Raw genomic sequence first — 20,904 nt, 5'->3', positions numbered from 1 at the left:
CTTTTGCTTCTCAAAATTTTACCTAGGCTCATAATCTTAACTTTAAACTTTCTCTGAATAGACAGGTAATTTGTGAAGTTAATAGGAGAATAATGGTGGCTAAATTCAAATACTTCAAGATAAGGGCATTTGTAACTAAGAACTAAATTGACAGTTATAAGGATAAAAAACTTATATACTGCATTTTAAGGTATCACACAAGTAAAAAGAAGTTACATTAGTATCAAATCTAGAAAATACCAAATATGAACTTTAGGTTTTTTTGCAATACATTTAAAGATGATTGTAAATTTTCATCATCATAATTTTCAAATACAAGAGAATACTGTCATACTTGGTGGTCCACATCATGATACTACTTTATAAGTTAAATAAAGAAGTTATTATTGATTATGAAGGCTGGAAGTAATTTGTATTAAGGCTTTTAGGGTCTAGGCTGAGAGATTTATGCAAACCCTTGGTCTCAGACCTAGGTTTTGAAGAGGTACCAGGTATTTGGTGGAGATGACTAGCATTTAGAAATGCTGGATAATGACTATTCATCATTCATAATCCAGCATAAATGTCACGCTTGCTTATGTGATTTCACAGGTAGACTATGGTGTTTCAATTTCTGGGCTATGTAGCATTATGTGTATATACTTAAAGTGATTGCAATGCAGATATGTTTCTCCTCTTGGGTTATGCCTATCTTCCATGTAGAATTTATGTTTTACTCACCTGTGTCCCTAGTTATGACCAACTTTATGTATATAAAATACTAGCTGAACAAGTTGACAAATGAATTAATCTTTGGGAAAATTATGGCCACAATACCGTAACTGAATAGTAGATTTATTATCTAGCCTCTGATTTTGGAAAATTAAATGAATTTAATTGTTGACTGAAAAATCTTTCAAGTTGTGCCTGCACATCTTCACTGAAGTATCTACAAGTGTCTACCTTGAAGGTTTTGATTAAATAAACTATTATATAGTAAGATTATATTTGTTTCAGGTTCAAAAGTTAAAAAGAGAACTTTGTTTACTTCTTTATCCCTCTTTTAAGGATATACATATTTCTTTTTAAAATCAAATATCTATAGGATATCTAAATTTCTAAAGTTAAAATAGTATTCTACTTTATTGAGAATATGATTTATAGAAAAAAACTGTACTAGTACTTTAAACTGCTGTTGAATATGACAATTATAGCTATTCTATAAGAACCTAGTAAATATATTTTATAAGGTCACGAGTAATGAATCAATTACTTCATTTGGTGACTAGAATTTCCCCTTAGATGCAATCTTCATTTACTTCCAAATAAGTAAAAATATCCAGAAAGTTCTGGGATATAAAAAGAGAAGAGTTGATATACTTTACTGTCTATCTAATAACAGGTGGTCAACATGTACTTGTGGAATGAATAAAAATATACATTATGTCATGGAATGCAGAAAGTGATAAGAAAGATGGCAGGACTCTCTACTGTAGGTTTACAATATAATAGGATATAAAAAGGTGCAAATACCTTTCATATACAACAGTTCAAAATAACTGTCACCAAAGTTATATGACTGAGGAGTTATGCTAAAATATCATCACTTATTTGTATAAAAAGCACATGTACAAAGAATCACAAAGAAAATTAAGTATGATTCCTATTCTTTAAGATTACTTTGGTCAAAACTTTTCATACATAATTATTACCAGAGAACCACAAAGAAATAAGACATGCATAAGAAAAAATTACTGCTATTTTTGTGACCAAAGGAGGAAGGTACATGGCTGTAGCAAACAATTGAGGAGGGTAGGTAAAAAGAGAGTGTTTAAAACAACTTCCATTCTTTATAGCTCTTAGTGATCAAGTTTAGACGAATGAGCAAGAATCCTGTCCTTCCCCAAAGCATATACTCCTCAATGAAAATGATTAATTTAAAAACTGGAAAGGAAGGAACACAGTCTTCCAATTAAATCCATTCATTCTTGCATTAGGACCATAGGATTTATTACATTAGGCAACTTTATCAAAAAATATTGCAGACATGTGGTATCAATTTTAAATATTTGTGACCTGATTACATTCTTGGACATGCATGGAAAAGCAAGAGTCAGAGATAAAAAACAAACAAACAAACAAAAAAAACAATTCCAGGTACATGGTAACTTTGGGCCCATCTTGCCTTAAATACAGTATGTCTATTCTATTTAAAATCTACTTCAACTTGAATGTCAGATTAATTTTACAGCTTCTTAAAAATACAAAAACTGAGATTTCCCCCAGAAAAGCTTATCTAAAGATGTTTTTAATCCATGAGAATTAAGAAGACAATTTTATTTCAAAGAAGTCATATATGAAGTAAGTGTTCATTAAAAATGATAAAGCCCTTGAATTATTTTAATTTGGCAACATATAACAAAAGAAGTACTTGTGATGCTACAAAGATTTTCATAAACCATTATGAGCTAAAATGTAACTTGCTGTTCTCTCTTATTGTTGGAAAATCTAGAGTAATTTTTAATGTCATGTCATATTGCTGATATTTCACTTAGAAGCACATGATAGATACAGATTAATAATAAAGATTCAAAAGCAATCAAGTAATTTTCACAGCCCCAAAACTTATGAGAGGAAATTGTGATTCCCATGTTAGACATAGTGTCATGTAAAAATAAGAACTCTCACCATAAGTTGGAGTGCTTTCTCGTCTTCCTTGACTACTTGATCTTCCTTTTTCATATTCATAGCAATACAAGACAGTATCTTCTTCAACAATGTTAAACCTCTTTCGGTATTCCTGATCCAGAAATGAATTTGGTGATTCAGATCCTTTATGCACTGGCTTGCCCACCATATGTCCTCTGAGGTCTTCACAAGGAAGGTTTCCTTTTTCATCCCTAAAGAAAATTGTTAGAGTAAAGGAAAAGGATGTAGAAAAGTGTTAGGGGGGTAAAATGGGCAGAGTTTTTTTTTTTTTTTAATTTTATTGTTGGTTGTTCAAAACATTACATAGTTCTTAATATACCATATTTCACAGATTGATTCAAGTGGGTTATGAACTCCCATTTTTACCCCGTATACAGATTGCTGTGTCACATCAGTTACATTTCCATTGATTTACAAATTGCCTTTCTAGTGACTGATGTATTCTGCTGTCTATCCCATTCTCCACTGTCCCCTCACCCCTCCCCTCCCCTCCCCTCCCCTTCTCTCTCTCCATCCCCTCTACTATAAATCGTTTCTTCCACTTATATAATTTTCCTCCTACTCCTCCTTTCCTCTTATATGTAATTGTGTATAACCCTGAGGCTCACCTTCCAATTCCATGCAATTTCCCTTAACTCTCACTTTCCCTCCCGCCTATCATCCCTGTTTGAGTGTGCTGGGGGTATAGCTCAGTGGCAGAGTTTTTAAAATGCTAATAATAAACTTCCCATACAATATATCTCCTGTCTTTTTTTTTAATGTGTATGGTGCTGGGAATCCAACCTAGGGCCTTGTGCACGCAAGGCAAACACTCTACCAACTGAACTATATCCGTAGTCGCTGATCTTTCCAAGTTTTCTTTGAAAATTAAAGGAGGCTGAGGCAGGAGGATTACAAGTTCAAAGCCAGCTTCAGAAATTTAGTGGGCCTAAGCAACTTAGAGAAACCCTGTCTCTAAATAAATAAATAAATAAATAAATAGGCTGGGGATGTGGCTCAATGGTTAAGACTCTCTGGGTTTCATTCTTTATTCAAAGAAAGAAAGAAAAAGAAAATTATAGCACAACTTTTAATTATTCCTATTTTGCAAGAAAAAAATTCTGAGACTCAAGTTAAATGACTTGTCTAATAAATGACGTAGCTAGAAATGGGCCATGGATCTTTTAACTATTGCTCGAGTTCATTTTTCACTGTAAAATGTCATCAATAGGAAATAATTTTAGCATATAAATTGCTCTAGTATTCAAGTCACTATGCATACTACTAACAATGTTATTTTAACCTATTTTTTTTTCTGCCAGATTACCTAACTGATTTTTTGGTAAAATGTGTGCTACTTAAAAACAAAGATGTATATAAGATTTATCACTTACATAAGGAATATCATGGTGACAGAAACCAAATTAGCCCTATATAAATTGGTATTGTAGTGACTTCAAACAGCATGTCATTAATTTAAAAGACTCTTAGGAGACTTGAGAAAAAATATGTATCTTAACACATCAGTAATGCTTCTTGTGGAGAGATGTTATAAAACATGGACTTTAAGAATGGGATATATGGGGTTTCCAAAACGTATTACTTACATAGTACTTGATGATTAGGATCATGATGAATGGCGTTTTGATAGAAATATTCCGTTTAGGATTGGTTAAGCTGAACCTTGTTTATGTTATGAAATATTTCACTAATTACCTGTGCATTTGTTTTAAAAAAGCTTGTCTTCTAAAGTATAACTAGGAATGTAAATGCAGTATTTCTTCACTTATGGATCACAAATCAGTGTTATTGAACCAGAAAAAGAATTAATTTTATGTTAAGCTCTAGGACTAAAAATCTTAAAGATGTAGAAAAACTGAAATATAAATATATAAATATATATGTATGTGTGTATATATATATACATACACACACATATACACATATATATTTATCTAAGGCCCATTATAATTTATACAATGGTGATGAGTTTATAAAAGTAATGTTATTTCCAAAATATGTGTCTCAGAGCAAAAATCTATATATTTTTTTGCATCAGTGCGAAAATGTTTAGATGTCTAAAATGTAGGGAACTATATTCCCAGTACTTTAAATATGGAAAAAGTAATAAACAATATTCTTAAGACAGACTAAACTGAATCAGTAAGATGTCTTATAATTTAACCCATCACAAGATGAGGTTTATATTTATATTGACATTTACTCTTTTATTTTCTAAAATGATTGCTTATAACCAAAATATGCCTATATAGTTCTTAGGCAATGAGAAGAAAATAAATATAAAAATTCATTCAGAATTTCATTTTCAATTAGCTGAAAGCTTTCCTGAACAAATTGCCTGGCACTTTTTGTTACTCTATCAAAAAGAAATCGACACTACGATTAGCCTGGAAATAGCTCCAATGAATTCATGGCACTGGACTAAGGTTATGCCTACCTATAAATGGGCAGACTTTTCTATCAGGCCTGTGACATGAATACTAATGTAGCTGAGATAAAGGGTGATTCAAATCCATTAATTCACCTTGCTATATGTATATGAACACAGCCAGTGGCAGAAAATTTGAAGGGCTGATATTTTCTACCATATAATGATATGAAGAAGTGTCTTAGATCAACAAGGCAGATGTGTTAGACATGTCTATATGGCACTAAAACAATGCTAAGTTAAGAAAAGTAAAAAAGAAGCCCAACTTTCCAGTGGAATGAATTGATATGTTTAAGAGTATGTGTGCAGGTATATGTGTGAGTTGTGTATATAAGTGTGTGTATAGTATGTACTCATGTTATGAATCCCTGAAGAACTCAATGTATTAATTCATTGTACTATAAACATTTTAACTGTTCTTAAATTAAACCTTTATAAAATATGTAATAAATCTACATTTTGACCTAGAAAGGATTTAAGAAAGGATGAAGATAACATTGCTTTAGTGGACACATAGTAGAGTTAATTTGGTTAAATATAAAATGCACAAGAAATTACAATAATTTAGCATATAGTCACAAGGCATAATAAAATTCCAAGCAAATTTCACATACCTTACATACATGAGTGTTTTCAGTTTTAGAGGAAAAGGCATGTTTATAGTCACTTTTTTACTTTTTGTTTTTTACTGGAATAAATACGTTTGAAAAATTTAATCACATAAAAAAATCTAAACTTAATGACTAGTTGTACCATTTTAAGTTGCTTTTTATTAAGATGAGAACCCTTTTTTTTATTTAAAATCCAAATGAAAACTGCAAAAGGTTTTATGACTATAACTTCAAGTCAGACCAAAACATGCAGATGATTTACATAATGTTGTGGTTCAAAGGGGCTTTGATGCATGGGCTGTTCTGACTGCAGTATCAACAGACTGACTGAGTAAATACTAATATGACTCAAAATGTCTTTAGAATATTCTGCTAAATTATATACTGACCAAATAAAAATCAATTGAGATAATATATACTACTTTTATGAATTTTACTGAAAAGTATGGAGCTTTCAGTTTATCCTGATAAAACAATGACCAATATGTTGACATTTCAACTTTTCTAATATTTTAAAATAGTGCATTCAAGCTTTTTATTGACTTAAAATATCTTCACCATACTCAAGAGGACAGGACTGGTTCATTTTACTGTTTTGTTTATCTAAAGTGTATCTTAAATCCTGTCTTGGAGATCATTTCCTTTTAACAAATTCATCCCTAACTCAAGTGAATAGGAAAGAACATTTAAAAACTGTGGAGATTTGTTAAGAAACATTTTTAAAATATTTATCTTTAAATATAGTCCTCTGAAGGATAAGGCTTGTTACATAATCATTTGCACTGAAATATAAATATTTTCAATGAAAATGAAAACCATAAAAAGTAGCTTCCTATTTTTTTCAGTGCTTCTCATGCAAGAGTATTCAGAAAATCTGACACTGTTTTAACAGAATTAAAATGTAACTTATATTTTTACTCATGTTGGATAGATCTGTACATCTGATTGTAAATTGAACATAAGATTTCAAATTACACAATGGAAAGACTTACGAAATGTCAATTATTTTTTTCTATAATTTATTTTTCCACAACTCCATTTAATTCTCAAAAAATAAGAATTTATGTGTATATACATACTGGTTATAGTTTTATTACTAGATGACAACATAGTATTTGTGGATATGTCATATTGCCATATAGCATTTAGATTATATAACATCAGTATTATTGTATTTAATAGAATAAATATCTCTGAAACACTAGGTATACTAATACAACATACACTAGTATGGCAGTATGTAAAAACGTGGATGTGTAACTGATGTGATTCTGCAATCTGTATACAGGGTAAAAATGGGAGTTCATAATCCTCTTGAATCAAATGTATGAAATATGATATGTTAAGAGCTTTGTAATGTTTTGAACAACTAATAATAAAAAATAATGAAAATTAAACATGAGGAGTTCAATTATTCTCTATACAGAAGAAATTTAATATTAAGTACTGCTTAGTAATAACAGAACTTAAATTATTATTTTTGAGTGACTGCAGAATTAATTTAAGAATTGAATCAAATTCTTTCTGATTGGTGTTTATTATTCCCAATACTGATGGCCCTTTCCATAATTTTTGTATTCACAAGCTAGATATCAGAATGCTTTTGGATAGAATGCATTATGGCACAAAGATGTAATCTTTCACTCCTGCCAGGAATTTCTTATAAAGTCTAGAAATGAAATGGAGATTCAGCCCCAAGAAATCTAGAAAATAGAATTTAAAGGCAATTCGTTTTCTTGTGAACATTATTGCCTGACGAAAACATTAATGAACTAATAAAGTAAAACCTCTAGATACTAAGGCATTGGGGGGAAAACACTCTCCCTCTTCTCTTCTTCCTCATCATTAAAAAAGTAATCCCTCTATATATTTAAGAAAGTATAAATGTTCTCTATAAACGCTCTTTTTTGAAAAAATTGAAATGCTTCAAACTAGACTGAGATATTCTCAGCTTCTTAGCCAGAATGCTTCACTTACTTTGTACTTATTAAAATAATTGTTACTTAATATTACCTTCCTCTTCTTTCTTCTAAGAGATAAGGAAGATAAGATATTTAATGCATACTAAATATTTAATACAAATTAGTTACTGCTATTATTAACCAACCAAAGTTTGTTCACTATAATGGGAATGATTTTCAAAATGTATTCAGAATTCCTGAAAAATATTCACAGCGTTCCTCAAGAGTTGACTTTGTAGTTTATATGCTATTAGTTTAATCTTTAAGTAGAAGTTGCCTAGAACAACATGATAATTTTATACCTGGGAATATATGGTTCTGCAGGTGGAGGGGGAATGTAGAGATCCTGGAGGGCAGAACTGTCTCTCTTGGTGGGGGTACTGATGGTGCTGGAAGGCGTGGCAACACTGCTTGTGGGACTTCTAGGTATAAGAGGCTGGTTAAAATGAAAAAGAAAATACATACACACACAAACAACACAAAACAACAACAACAATGACACATAGTTATCATTTTAAAATGATCTATTTCTGCAAAGTTTTTGAACTTGGCTGAAATCAAGAAGGATGTTATTTAGTACATGGATATTCCTTTGAGTCTCCAAAAATAAATGATATATATTAGAGGTTACTTCTTAGTTCCCAACTCACCTTTTCCTGTGATCTAACCACCTAAAAGCTAATTATGAGGGAAAAAATTACCATGTACTGTTTTATAAAGGGAAGATTTATCTCATAGTCAGAACCTTATTTAAATTAACTTTGTCAGAATCCCACTTTTGAAAGAAAGATAACAAAGAGTAATTCATAGAAGAATTAACTTGCTTACATCTTGACTGATATACAAGAGAGCTATTTCATATCTCACACACACACAAAAAAAAACAAGCCCCACTCTTAGGTTTGTAGAATGTCATAGATTCTCAGAGAAGGCAATAAAAGTGGATTATGAAAGACCAATATGAGACAGCATTTTCTAGGAAAATGTACCTTTTTCAGTCAATATAAACATAGCTAGCTGTCTCCTTAAACTCATTTTATGGTACATCTTCAAAAGTATGGTTATTAATGTAACACAATCATTTCACCTTTCATAGGCACACACATTTATCTCATTTTAAATAATCTTCAGCTGCATATTGATAGATCTCAATTTCATGTTTGTATGTACACAATGAATAGGAGATTGTTTACTTTTATGTTAAGAGACTGTATATATTGAAGTAAGCCATACATCAGGATGCATTAAAAGCATCCCAATTCCAAACTTCACAGCATTTGTAAATAATCTTGTGGTTCAAGAAATTATCCTAAAGTGAGATAAAAATTCACAATTTTTTATGTTTCTCTTACAGATCTTAATGATTAACTACACATACAATTAACATTAAAAATAAGAATTTTTGTGCAATCTCAAATACCAAAGTAACGATCACAAAATGAACTGCATCTCCTCATGACAATACGTTGCCATTTTAGCCAGTATAAAAACACTTTAGTATATCTAGATAGACCCACATTTCTATTATTTAACATGCATTTTGGACATTCATATAATGGCATAGTACAACTATTTTATATTGTAACAATACTTTTGTACAGATAAACAAAATTTGTTCAAAAAGCCAAGGATAAATACAGTGGAAAGTACAATGCAGGTCACTGGGATAGACTACATAGTTTAAGACTCATTTCATGATTTTTGATGTTCCTTGTTACACAGCTCACCTTAAAAGCTTGCAATCAAACATCCTGCCAAAATGATGGTTAAGTTTTAATCTATGTGAAATAGATATTAAAGAAAAAGAGAGAGAAGGGAAAAGGGGAATGATAATGTATTTTAGGGCTTTACGAATCCATCTCATATGATGTTAAAGTTAGAGGCTTTACATACTAATTGAAGAATTTTAAGAAATTATGAAGGTGTACAGTAAAGACTACTATGGTAAACAATACTGATTTCTGAAAACAGAGTCCAGTTAAGCTATGCCTGTCCTTTAGGAGCAAAACTCTTGGCAACAGGAAATCTTAAGATTATATAAGTAATCAGAGGAGCCACTTATACTGATGAACACCATGAAGCCTAAAGGAACAACTGCATTATTTTGAGGTTGTGTTGCACGCCTCTGCAATAGATCTTTGAATAACATGTTTAGAGATAACATGTTTATGTTCAGTGTTACATCTATGTAATCTATAGTCACTATTATGTGACTGTTTATAGTTGTTTTCCTCTCTGTAAGTATAACTTGGCTCTAAATATAGATGACACTAAATAATAAGTCTGATGAAAATTTCACCATAATAGAAACGCAGTAAAGAAAAATTTTATTACACAGTATATTATTTTCCAATAATTTAAAACTGATGCACTGACAGAAAAGCTAATACTCAATATGCTTTTTAAATGCTCCAATAGATCTCTTACTTTAAAATATCTTAAAACTTCATACCAAGTTTTAAAGTATAAGCTTTTAAAAATAATCTACCACACTTATTTGTCTTTCTACAATTTTAGTGTCACTTTTTCTAGTTTGAGGATTTCTCTCCTTTTCTTCCACCATCTACAGAACTGTGTGTTACTTTTCTTGGATAGTACCTATCATCTTCTCCCCAAACAAGAAATAAGGGGAAAACAGTAGTAGTAAATGGTTACAAGTATATTCAACATATTCCTTAAGTATCAGATAAAAACTAATAAAATATTATATTTTGCCTGGACTATTACCAGGATGGTCAACCTATGGTACCTGTACCTTTTCCTTTCTAGGAAAATTCAATATTAACCATGTCAACTTGCTTCAAATTGCTATTTTTCAAGGTTTCTATTTTCAGCAAGGAGTTGCTACTAGCATCATCAGTTAATATGATTAGCTAAATTGGCAAATACAGAGAGAAAAAAGACTTTAAAGTATTTGAATAGATAAAAGATTTGATTATGTCAAGCTGGTTCAATTAAAAAAACTTGTTTTTACAGAGAAAAAAAGAATTAGTCAATCCTGTTGTTTAACTAAACTGGTTTCATATTTTATTGACTGGTAAATCATAGAAAATATTTCAACTAGTTTCTCAAGTAGTTATATAATCTAGCTTATGTATATGCTTAATTACCAAGTAAAGTTCATAGTAAATTATTCAATATATTCAGTATATTTCTGTTTACTTATCATGCTATTATTGTCAAGATAATAAAGATGAGAAAGTAGTCATTCTTTTTGAGAACAACATTTTTTATACCAGGAATTGAACCCAGGGGTGCTTAACCACTGATGTACATCCTCAGCCCTTATTTTATTTTTTTATTTTGAGACTGAGTTTCACTAAGTTGCTTAGGGCCTCACTAAATTGCTGAGGCTGGCTTTGAATTTGCAATCCTCCTGCTTCAGCCTCTCGAGCCTCTGGGATTATAGGTGTGCACTGCCACGTCTAGTTAAGAGTTTCATTTAAAAAAAAAAAAACAACTCAGACATTAGGCAAGGGGGAAAATACAGTATGTTAAATTAGAAGCTTCATGAGAAAATAAAAATAGATTCTTAACCCAAAAGAACTCTGGGAAGATTTAAGATTATAATCTCTTAAAAATTTTAATGGTGGAAAAGATAGTGCAAACTTAAATGACTAAAGAATGAAAAAGGCATTAAAGAACTTTAGAAAGATAGGTAAAACTGAATCACAGAATGAATGATGCAATTAGCTGAAATTATCAGTGAGAAATTCTTATTTAACAAGCAGCATTAAAAATACACCTACCACCAATAATGATTCATGTGAAAATACACAGATTATAACAAACGTAGTTTCCCTCAACTCAAAAATGGAGTTCACTTAGCAATTTAATAAGCATATTCCTTAGATTATAAAACTAAATAAGAGTATAATAATGTAAAAAGAGAGTGTTTCTTATCCTAGCAACATTTACTTTTGATAATTTGTCCATAACATAACAAAAACAGTTACCATTGTACTATAAAGGGTTTCCAAATTAAGAAAAAATGCAGTAATAAAGGGTAATATTCTTTTCTTTTACCACTTTGACATTTTGACCCTATATTGGTAAAATCTGTATGGGAAGAGAATTATGAACTATCAACATTTATGTATAAAACACAAGAGTATTACTTTAGGACTGCACCTTATTATTCAAGTAAGCATAAAGCTTCAGTATAGCCTGATCCACTATGGCAATCAAGTATGATGTAGATCCATTATGAATCCCATCCAAAGTGGTTTATTTCCTTGGAGGATCTGGTCATATCATTTATTTGTCATTTCTAAATGATCCTTGTGACATAAAGCTCTCCTTGTACATATTCAATGAGGCGCCAACAGCAAAGACACATTTGCATGTATGTTGTTAAAAACAAATCTGATAGATTTTGAGGGGACACTGACATTTATCTCTATAAATGTTCAAATTCTAAGTAATCTAATGCATCATCTTTAAACATATATTTATAATCCTAGATCAATTAATTATAACTTACTGCTGTCAACAGGACTCAGAGATCTTTTAAGTAAAACTTACATACACATTTTCATAGTATCAATTTAAACTATATAAACACTTTAAATTTGTATCTTAAAATATGATATGGCCCAAATCTGCCTCTAGATCATAAGCAATAACTTTAGCAATAATATCCTACTCATCCAGCTTAAACATCATTGGAAGATTGTGATTGTTGCAAAAATTGAACTTCAAGCTTTTGTAAGGAATCAATGAAATCTCACTTTAAATACTCTGATGGCTCACGTCTTATCTTTGTGCCTCCCAATTCTAATGTCTCTAAGATAACTGAGCACTTCTGGGAAGGATTCTGTACCTCTGAAACCCATATGGTCTTAAAGACTATGGAAAAAGAACTTCTATATATAAGGAAATTTACATTTTAACATCTCTTGGCAAGAGATGTTAAAATGTAAATTTAGTTGTCTTTCTGTATAGAAAGTGACCCAGCTTTGATAAGAACCATAATAGTCTCGAAAGAAACCAACAATATAAAGAATGACCTCAACTTTAAAGATTAAAACACTATGTTACGTAGTTAGCTTTAAAAGTCACTGATGCCGAGATCACATAGAGTTTGATTTTGCCTTCTGGGGGTGAGGATACCCACTGAAATACAAATGATTACATCAAATATTAACCTGGCCATTTATTTTATTCACTCTGGGAACAAACACAAACAAGTGGATCACAACACCCCAATATTCTAAAACAGGACTTTTATACAAGACCTTACTCAGTTTAGACACATTATAATTCCCCAATACTAGTATCAGAACACTACTTTATATTAACAACTCTTTCCATAATCATCTAAACAAATGTCCACAGAAAATGTATTATGGATTTTTGGAAGGCAAGAATTTGTGTACAAATTGTAAGTTTCTTTATCATGTAAAGAATGTTAGATCTAATTTGGAAAATTACTCAATACAGTTTTTCCTGGCCAAACTTTTCTTAAGTAGTAAATTATTTGGAACTTAAGCAAGGGAAATGCATGTATTCAACATTGTCCCATTCTCAGTTATTTCATAGCTTCTTTTAGAATTCAAGCTTATAAATACAAAAGATTTGAGTCTTCTTTTGTAAATATGTAAGTTTATTTTCTATTTTACTACAAAGAAAACAGATATTTTTCTGACCATAGATTCAATCAGGAAATCATATTTGCCTATGTTAAAATACAGATATATGAGCATAAATATATGTATGGAATAACACAATATATAACTAATATAGACTTCAGAGTCACCGTAAAAAAATGTCTTTTTTTTTTTCACCAAATCAACTTTTGCACACTGTATTGAGTCTAACACTCATATATTAATTATGTGATGTCCAATTTTATGAATATAATTAAACTGCAACATCTTTCAAATTACAGTAAACATCATTTTTAGGATATTAATTTAAAATGTATGGCTAATATTTTCATTATTAGTTGATTATTTGTTGTCATTGCTAACTGTAAAAGCATTTGGCTCAAAAACACAAATGTGACTTAAAATTCTTTAATTGATGTACTTAAAGATTGGTGAGTTAAAAGCTGATATGACAATTGCTTGTAGCTATTTGATAATTCGAACATGTAAAACATAACAACTGTTATTGTCTTCTAGTTAGCACAATTACATTTTTTAAAACGCATTTTTCTCTAGTGTCATATCTAATATTAGTTTTTGTCCTTTTCAAAACATGCTGTTAAAATAAAATTCTCAGAAACATATAAACTTTCTGTCACTAATTTTTATTTCAGTCACACCAACCCATAACTTAGATATTGAAGTAAATTTTATTGCTACTTTTTTGTGTTTTGACTTTTATGGAATAAATTTAACCATTCATATCTGTATATAGTTGAAATGTAATGTCATCAGCATTCTCCAGTTGTTACACCAATTGACAGACAAAGTTTAATGTTAGGATTATTTTCTATTTCTGTTTTTGCTCAAAGGTGTTTAAATATCCTATAAAAATGTCATTGAGGTAATACTAAACAATACAACTTAAATAGAAAAGCACAAAATCACACAAGTAACTATGGTATCAACATAAGAAATTTATGGATTGGAATACAGTTTAAGAATATAATTCTAATTATACAGCTAATGTAACAATATCTAAATCAGTTTGTTGAATTCCAGCATTGTTTTAATGATTATTTATGAGATGCATTCTGCTCCCAAAAAACTGGATTATTAAATTTACAAAAATCACTGATTCTCAGTGATAATTTCAAGGAACTTTCAGTGCCTAGCTAATAGTTCAAGATATTTATTTTAAAAAGAAATGATACTTCCCATGCATGCTATTACACTTACTAATTTAAAATATCCAATATACCTTGAGGTTTATCCACAGTTCCCTGGAAATTTTTTTCATCAAATTAGAACTTGACCATAAACAATCACCATGCTTACCTAAATCCAGGAAATTAATAAAGGGTGCAATTAAGTTTGAGAAATAGTTCCCAGAAAGCAAGGAATCCCTTGCTTCTTACAATAAAGATTCTATCTCAAGTAAAATGTCTCTGCCATTTATGAAAGTATGCAAATAACAGAATTAAAACTTTCAAATATAATTAAATCTGCTTGTAGTATTTAATTAAAGAATTTTTAAGTCCTTCAGTTCTATCACATATGTTTGAGAAATCAGAAATTTTTCAGAAGAGCTGCCAAATTTTATGAAATGTACTGATGAAATTGCTCTGTATGAAGTTGAATTGTATGCTTTTGTTTATTTCACTATAATGTCATCAATAAGTATCAAAAGAAAATCCAAATTAAAATTCATCATTGTAGTTAATGAATATTAGAAGTCACTATCTTTTTAAACATTTAAAAAATAGAACTACTTTTATTAAAGTTACATTAGAGTATCTAAGTCTATATTTTATTTGTATAGATAACAATTTTCCTTATTAATTTTAAAACCATTATGTTAGAATAATTTTTTTTTAAAAAGATGCATGTACTAGTGTCTACTTGAACTTTGCTATATTTTATCTGAAAATGCTAATATCTATTAAGACTGGTATAGTCTAAGAAAAAGACATACCAGATAAATAAACATCACAGATTTTAGTAGCCTCCAATTTAAGCAATTCTTAGTAGAATACCAGTACCTCTATGAAAAAGGAAATAATCTAATGTACAGTTGTTCAAGGTTGAGTGCTGAAGAGTTATATTTAGATGAGTTAATGGGTATTTTTTCTCCAACTTATTTATATACATAACAGAAGCAAGAACAATAAGAATGGCACTTGTACCTACACTGAGGATTAGTACTATGTTTAGCACTTAAGCTTCACATCTGAGGTTGTTCCTTAGGCACTAGGAAGAAAACATGACCTCAGGTATAGCATGAAAAATTTCACAGCTTCCCGCAAAACCATCTTATCCCACTATTTCTGTGACTTTTCACCCTTTGGAGGCAGTCTAACTTCAATCTTGAGATCCTGGTACCCTAAAATTTTGTTCATTTTTGGTTGTATCAGAATTTATATTCTATGGAATTTCTGACCAGATAATTTCCATTATGCTTCCAAGTGTCTGCATTTTAGCATATATCAAAGTCTTAAGATAAAGAATTCTATAATGGTACAATTTCAGGTCCTCAGAACAGGATGCAGGGACATTTGGCAGAGGTGTAAGGATTGTATATTAAAGAACTTATCCATTACCCTTACTCCTTTTTTTTAAGACCTTGTTTTAACACCAACTGCAAGTATTGAATTAATAATAATATTCTTCCTTCTAATCTGTAAAAAAAGTAAAGCACTGAAGCAATTTTCAAAGATGTTAAAAGTAGTTTTTTCTCCATAATAGCATGGCTAATATACAGATGATTGACCATTGCCAATACATTTTAGGTGAACCAAATTCAGTTGAAATAATGAATTTACAAATATGTTGATAAATATATAAACACATATAAATTTTGGTTTCCCTTTTTCAGATTTTTGCATTCTGAAAAAATTTACAAATATACTCAGCATAACTGAATAAGCAATGAGGAATAAACACAATTAATAATATAAGAAGGCAAATTTCTTGGTATTTAGAAATGGACTTAGAAACAATACTTTAAAAATCTATTATAATTATAGGTAAGAAATGATGTGAGGTAATTTTTAAAACTATAGTCTTTGTACTCTAGCTTTGAATACATATACTAAATGTATGTGTAACAAAATATTGGTCTTTCAATTATTTCGGCATTTTACATAAAAGTTATTCTTAATTGGGTACAGCTATTATCTTAACTCTCCAGTTTGCATTTGTGGAAAAGAATCCAACAGAGGAACAAATTATCAATTTATTAGCTAGATACATTTCCTAAAACAGAACACACAGATCAACAAGAAACCAGGATCTTTTTGGTGTTCAAGTCCCTTTATGAGGGACTAGAAAAGACTGTTAAGTTTAAGTAGACATATACAGAGAACAATGCCTAATGGCTGAAAGTATGGGCCTCTTCAGGGTGCCCACCTTTTCAGACTTTGAAGAAGGATCTTGGGGAAGACATTTCAATAGAAAACTCCAGAGTGGAACAACAAAGCAATTTGAAATGCAGTAAGAAAAAAAAATGATGTGATGGGAAAGTCTGATCTGTTCATCTATGACTTAATGAGGCAAGCACTGGCCTCTGAACTTTAATGATCATCAAATATATTTAATAACAAATACTGTAGGTCAAATGCATTTGGACATATCAATTCAGTTTAAATTTATTAATTTGAAAAATAGATTCCCATTAAAAATTTAAAGATCTTAATGTTGTAACATTTTATGTGTTTTTATATGATTTAAGTATAATGATAACTTTGTTATTAATAATAATTAAAGTTTTAGACAATGAAAAATCATCATAATCCAAAAGGCCAGTCATGTGTAATAGAGAACTAGGGAAAAAATTATGAATGGTAAAAAGTACTAATATCAAGCTTAACAACAATTTGCATACCAGTGACAATAATGCATTTCCATATATTCCTTCTCTTTTTTAATCTGAGCAATGGGCATTTTTTTTTAAATTTGACTTCTAAAAAAAGGTAATTTAAAAATGCAGGTTTTGGGGGCTGGGGTTGTGGCTCTGCAGTAGAGCACTTGCCTAGCACATGCGGCACTGGGTTCAATCCTCAGCACCACATATAAATAAAATAAAGGTATTGTGTCCAACTACAACTAAAATAAACCAAAAATATTTAAAAATGCAGATTTTGCAAGAGAAAAAATTCTATGATATGTTTAAATATTACATTCTAATTGAAATGGAAGGAAATATATTACTTCATTGCCTTTTTCCAGCTAGAATACTTTTATAACTTTATAGATATCTCCTAATTAATTTGTCAATATCCAGCATAATATTTTAGAGTGATGTTTCATGCTGAATAAAAATGCAAAAATTTTAATGTGACAATTTCTCTATTTTGGCTATTCTACAAGATAGAAAAGTCAAAAACACTCAGGAGGAATGGACTAGGTAAATTTTAATTAAAATTTAAAACTTATCTTCCTACTGTCCACAAATTACTATCACTATCTTATAACCTGATTTAAAAGAATTCTTTAACATATCATCTAGCTTCTTCCAGAAGCATATGCAGTTATAACCTATAAAATAGAAGATTATATCACAAAAATGAAATCTCTTACTTTCAATTCTACCCATATTTTGGCATGATATATTTGTGGCTTTTTGGAATTATGCTTTAAGTGTTTATAAATTAAGGCAGAGTTCTTTATTATTTGGGTTTTAGTTACTTTCTCAGATTTCATGACGATTAAGCCTATTAAGATAAGCTGTGAAGAGATCATTTCACAAACAAATTTTCAAAAGCATACAAGATTAAATCCATATGCTGCTGAGATGAGGCACAATAAAGAAGCATTACTGAGATAATCTATGGCTAAAATGATGGTGTATGACTTATGATTAAGCTTCATTACCTGCAGAGCAAGGGGCTTCCATCTCATATTTTTCAGTAAAGCTGGTGCTGAGGTAAGCATGCTCTGAGGTCGCTTTTTCAAAGTTAAGATAACACCACTCGGGTCCTCTCGTAGTGCATTCACCAAATTTTTCAACTGCCACCCCACCTGGTAACCAGCAAAATCATTACAATAAAATTGAGGTACAGTATTCAAAGATTTAATGTTCTCCCCCTTTAATAAGATTAGTAAAAAAAATCACATAATTGGTGTATCATCCTATCAATTTTCAGGAGATATATACTCAAAAAAGAAATTTTATCTTTGAATTTATTAACCATGTTACTGCATTAAAGTCCATATAATTATGAGACAAAATAATGGACATTTACAATGTTAAAGCAGAGAGTAAAACTGTATCCTAATCATTGGAATAATTTAGAATTTAAAGAAATTATGTCACCATTAATGCTGCTTAGCTGCTAGGTAGAAATCCAAGCTCTATTCATAAGCACAATTTGAAAGTCCACATGCCAGAAAACAAGGATTTGGCAATGTCCTGAGCTTACAAACTACACCACATGCTTTCTCATCACCATCTTTTAGAGATACGTGGTTACAAGTATCTCTAAAATACACTGACATTATACTACCAATAACTAGTACTGACACACCAAGGCAACATTCTGATGCAAGGATGATAGCATCAATAAATGAACATTTTACCATGCTATAAAGATAGGATAATAAATGACAAGGTAATGCTACTCCAATGAAGCAGCTATTGGAAATGTGTTCCAAATAACCCTATAAATGTAAAATATGGTGTGTCAAATTTAATGAAGCCTTTCTATTTGAATATCACCTTAAAACACGTTACATAATTAAGCCAAATACTTAATAAATGTTTTGAAACCTGGCTCCATGGTTATTCATGTTAAATTACTTCACTCATCATCCTTTTAAAATTCTGAACATAGAATACTTTTTGTTAGTATGCTTTTAAAACAGACTAGTAATACAGTATCAGGTAACTGAAATCCTAGAACTATGCTTTAAAGAAATACATTAAAATATTTATTATTCTAATATTTGCTTTTAAAAAATATACTTCATATTTAAAACAGTGAAAAACCTTTTGTCCCAACTCTAATGTGTTATAATATTCTAGGATGTGTTGTTATACAATTACACTGGGTCAAATTTATCCTGGATTGCAAACAATTTAGCAAATAGTATAAACAGTGATCTAGTTTTTGAAGGCACCCAAGTGAAAGAGAATGCAAGTCTTTTGTCTGCTATTCACCATGTTTGCCTGGAAAATCTTAACTCAAGCTAGAGAGATGAGCATTTCACCAAAAGAAGCAAAGGCCCCTATGCACTATAAAGAAGTAACCTGGAATGAAGCCTGTGTGGTATAACAACAGATGTAAGTATATTTAATAAGCATTTATGTAAATTATAACCTCAACTACAGCAGAATTGAGTGATGATGAATAGAAGGAGTCAGGGAAAAAAGAAGCAAGATGCTATAATTCTTAAAACTTCAGGGGTCTCAGATATGAGTCAAAATGATCATTGTGATACATGGCTAAGATGAGTAAGAGGCTGTCAGTTAAAAACATGTTAATGCAGATCTAGCACAGTTACAGAATTGGTTGAATGACTCTTGTTATATGTAAATGGGGACTGTTATATGTCCAAAGGTATATTACATTGATTCTCATCCCTCTACTAGCTAAGTAGTGTTCTTAAAGCCATTTTTACAAGCTAAGTATCAAAGAAAAATTAGTTTAAATACAAGTGATCATTTTGTTTGCCAAAAAAAGAGAGAAATTTTGAGTTATGTTTGGAGGGAGAAAACATGTTTATAGAGAATTTAGGAAAGAACTATTAATGATAATCATTAATAAGCTGAATAATGTATTCAAATAATTGCTGACTATACTAAAACCCCACATGCGATAGCCATATCTTTCTTCCAGCATATCTATTCTCAACAATGAATTATACATTATTTCTACTAAGCAATTTCTTTCCATTTTACACTATAATGTGATCATTGTTGACTAATTGAAGATTTTAAAGGCTATATGGTGTTTTGTTGTGAAATGTTCAGTACAATTTGATTCCTCCTATTCTTTCACACTTTCTATTTAATTTTTGCAGCAATAATTTAAAAATTAGAATTGTTTTTCCATGAAAAAGTGGAATGTTAATTTTTGGTGGTTTTTAATTTTAATTTTGGTGAGAATGTTAATTTTGGTGGGTTTTAATTTTACAGCTGAATATTATTTTATTGGATATATAATGTTACTACTTTTATGTCAACCTTTGTATTATCATTGATATAACATTAAGAATGTTTTAAACAAAAGCAAGCAAACATATACCAAGGATCATATATAGTAAATAACTTTGGCTCCCCAATTCTACTTCCAGTACCACAAGAAGATGACTGTACACAAATCACAAAGAGAAATGTATAATATATGTGTCACAGTATGATTTAAACCAACCAAAAGTTGAATATTATATAAATGTCTATTAGTAAGGGATATTAAAATTATGTAAAACAAAGTACGTTCCAAAATAGCAGGTGTCATTTAATTCCACTTTTGTTAAAAAATTTATATATAGCTATGGAAGTCCAAAAGATATACACACCATTAATGGTGGTCACATTAAAAGGAAGTGAGAACTGCAATATGTACTTTCATCTTTGTACTTTTATTTCCTGAAATTTGGCAATGAAATGAGTTACTTTTATAGATAGT

The 20,904-nt window shown here is 30.3% G+C and overlaps 1 protein-coding gene across 6 annotated transcripts in view; it reads right to left on the bottom strand.

Moving 5' to 3' along the window:
* Positions 1 to 20,904, bottom strand: part of CNKSR2 (connector enhancer of kinase suppressor of Ras 2) — a 287,398-nt gene that overhangs the window by 125,264 nt on the left and 141,230 nt on the right. For 4 of the 6 annotated variants that reach the window (XM_081278357.1, XM_081278358.1, XM_081278361.1 and 1 more), the window contains exons 9-11: positions 18,149 to 18,295; positions 7,991 to 8,124; positions 2,668 to 2,879 (exon numbers count right to left, since the gene is read on the bottom strand). In XM_081278357.1, the coding sequence (XP_081134483.1) occupies positions 2,668 to 2,879; positions 7,991 to 8,124; positions 18,149 to 18,295 (493 nt within the window). The remainder of the gene's footprint in view (positions 1 to 2,667; positions 2,880 to 7,990; positions 8,125 to 18,148; positions 18,296 to 20,904) is intronic. The other 2 variants (XM_081278359.1, XM_081278360.1) reach the window with 1 other exon arrangement.

This window comes from Spermophilus citellus (genome assembly GCF_964194105.1).
Source record: "Spermophilus citellus genome assembly, chromosome: X".
Classification (NCBI taxonomy): Eukaryota; Metazoa; Chordata; class Mammalia; order Rodentia; family Sciuridae; genus Spermophilus; species Spermophilus citellus.
This window is presented reverse-complemented; position numbering and strand designations above follow the sequence as displayed.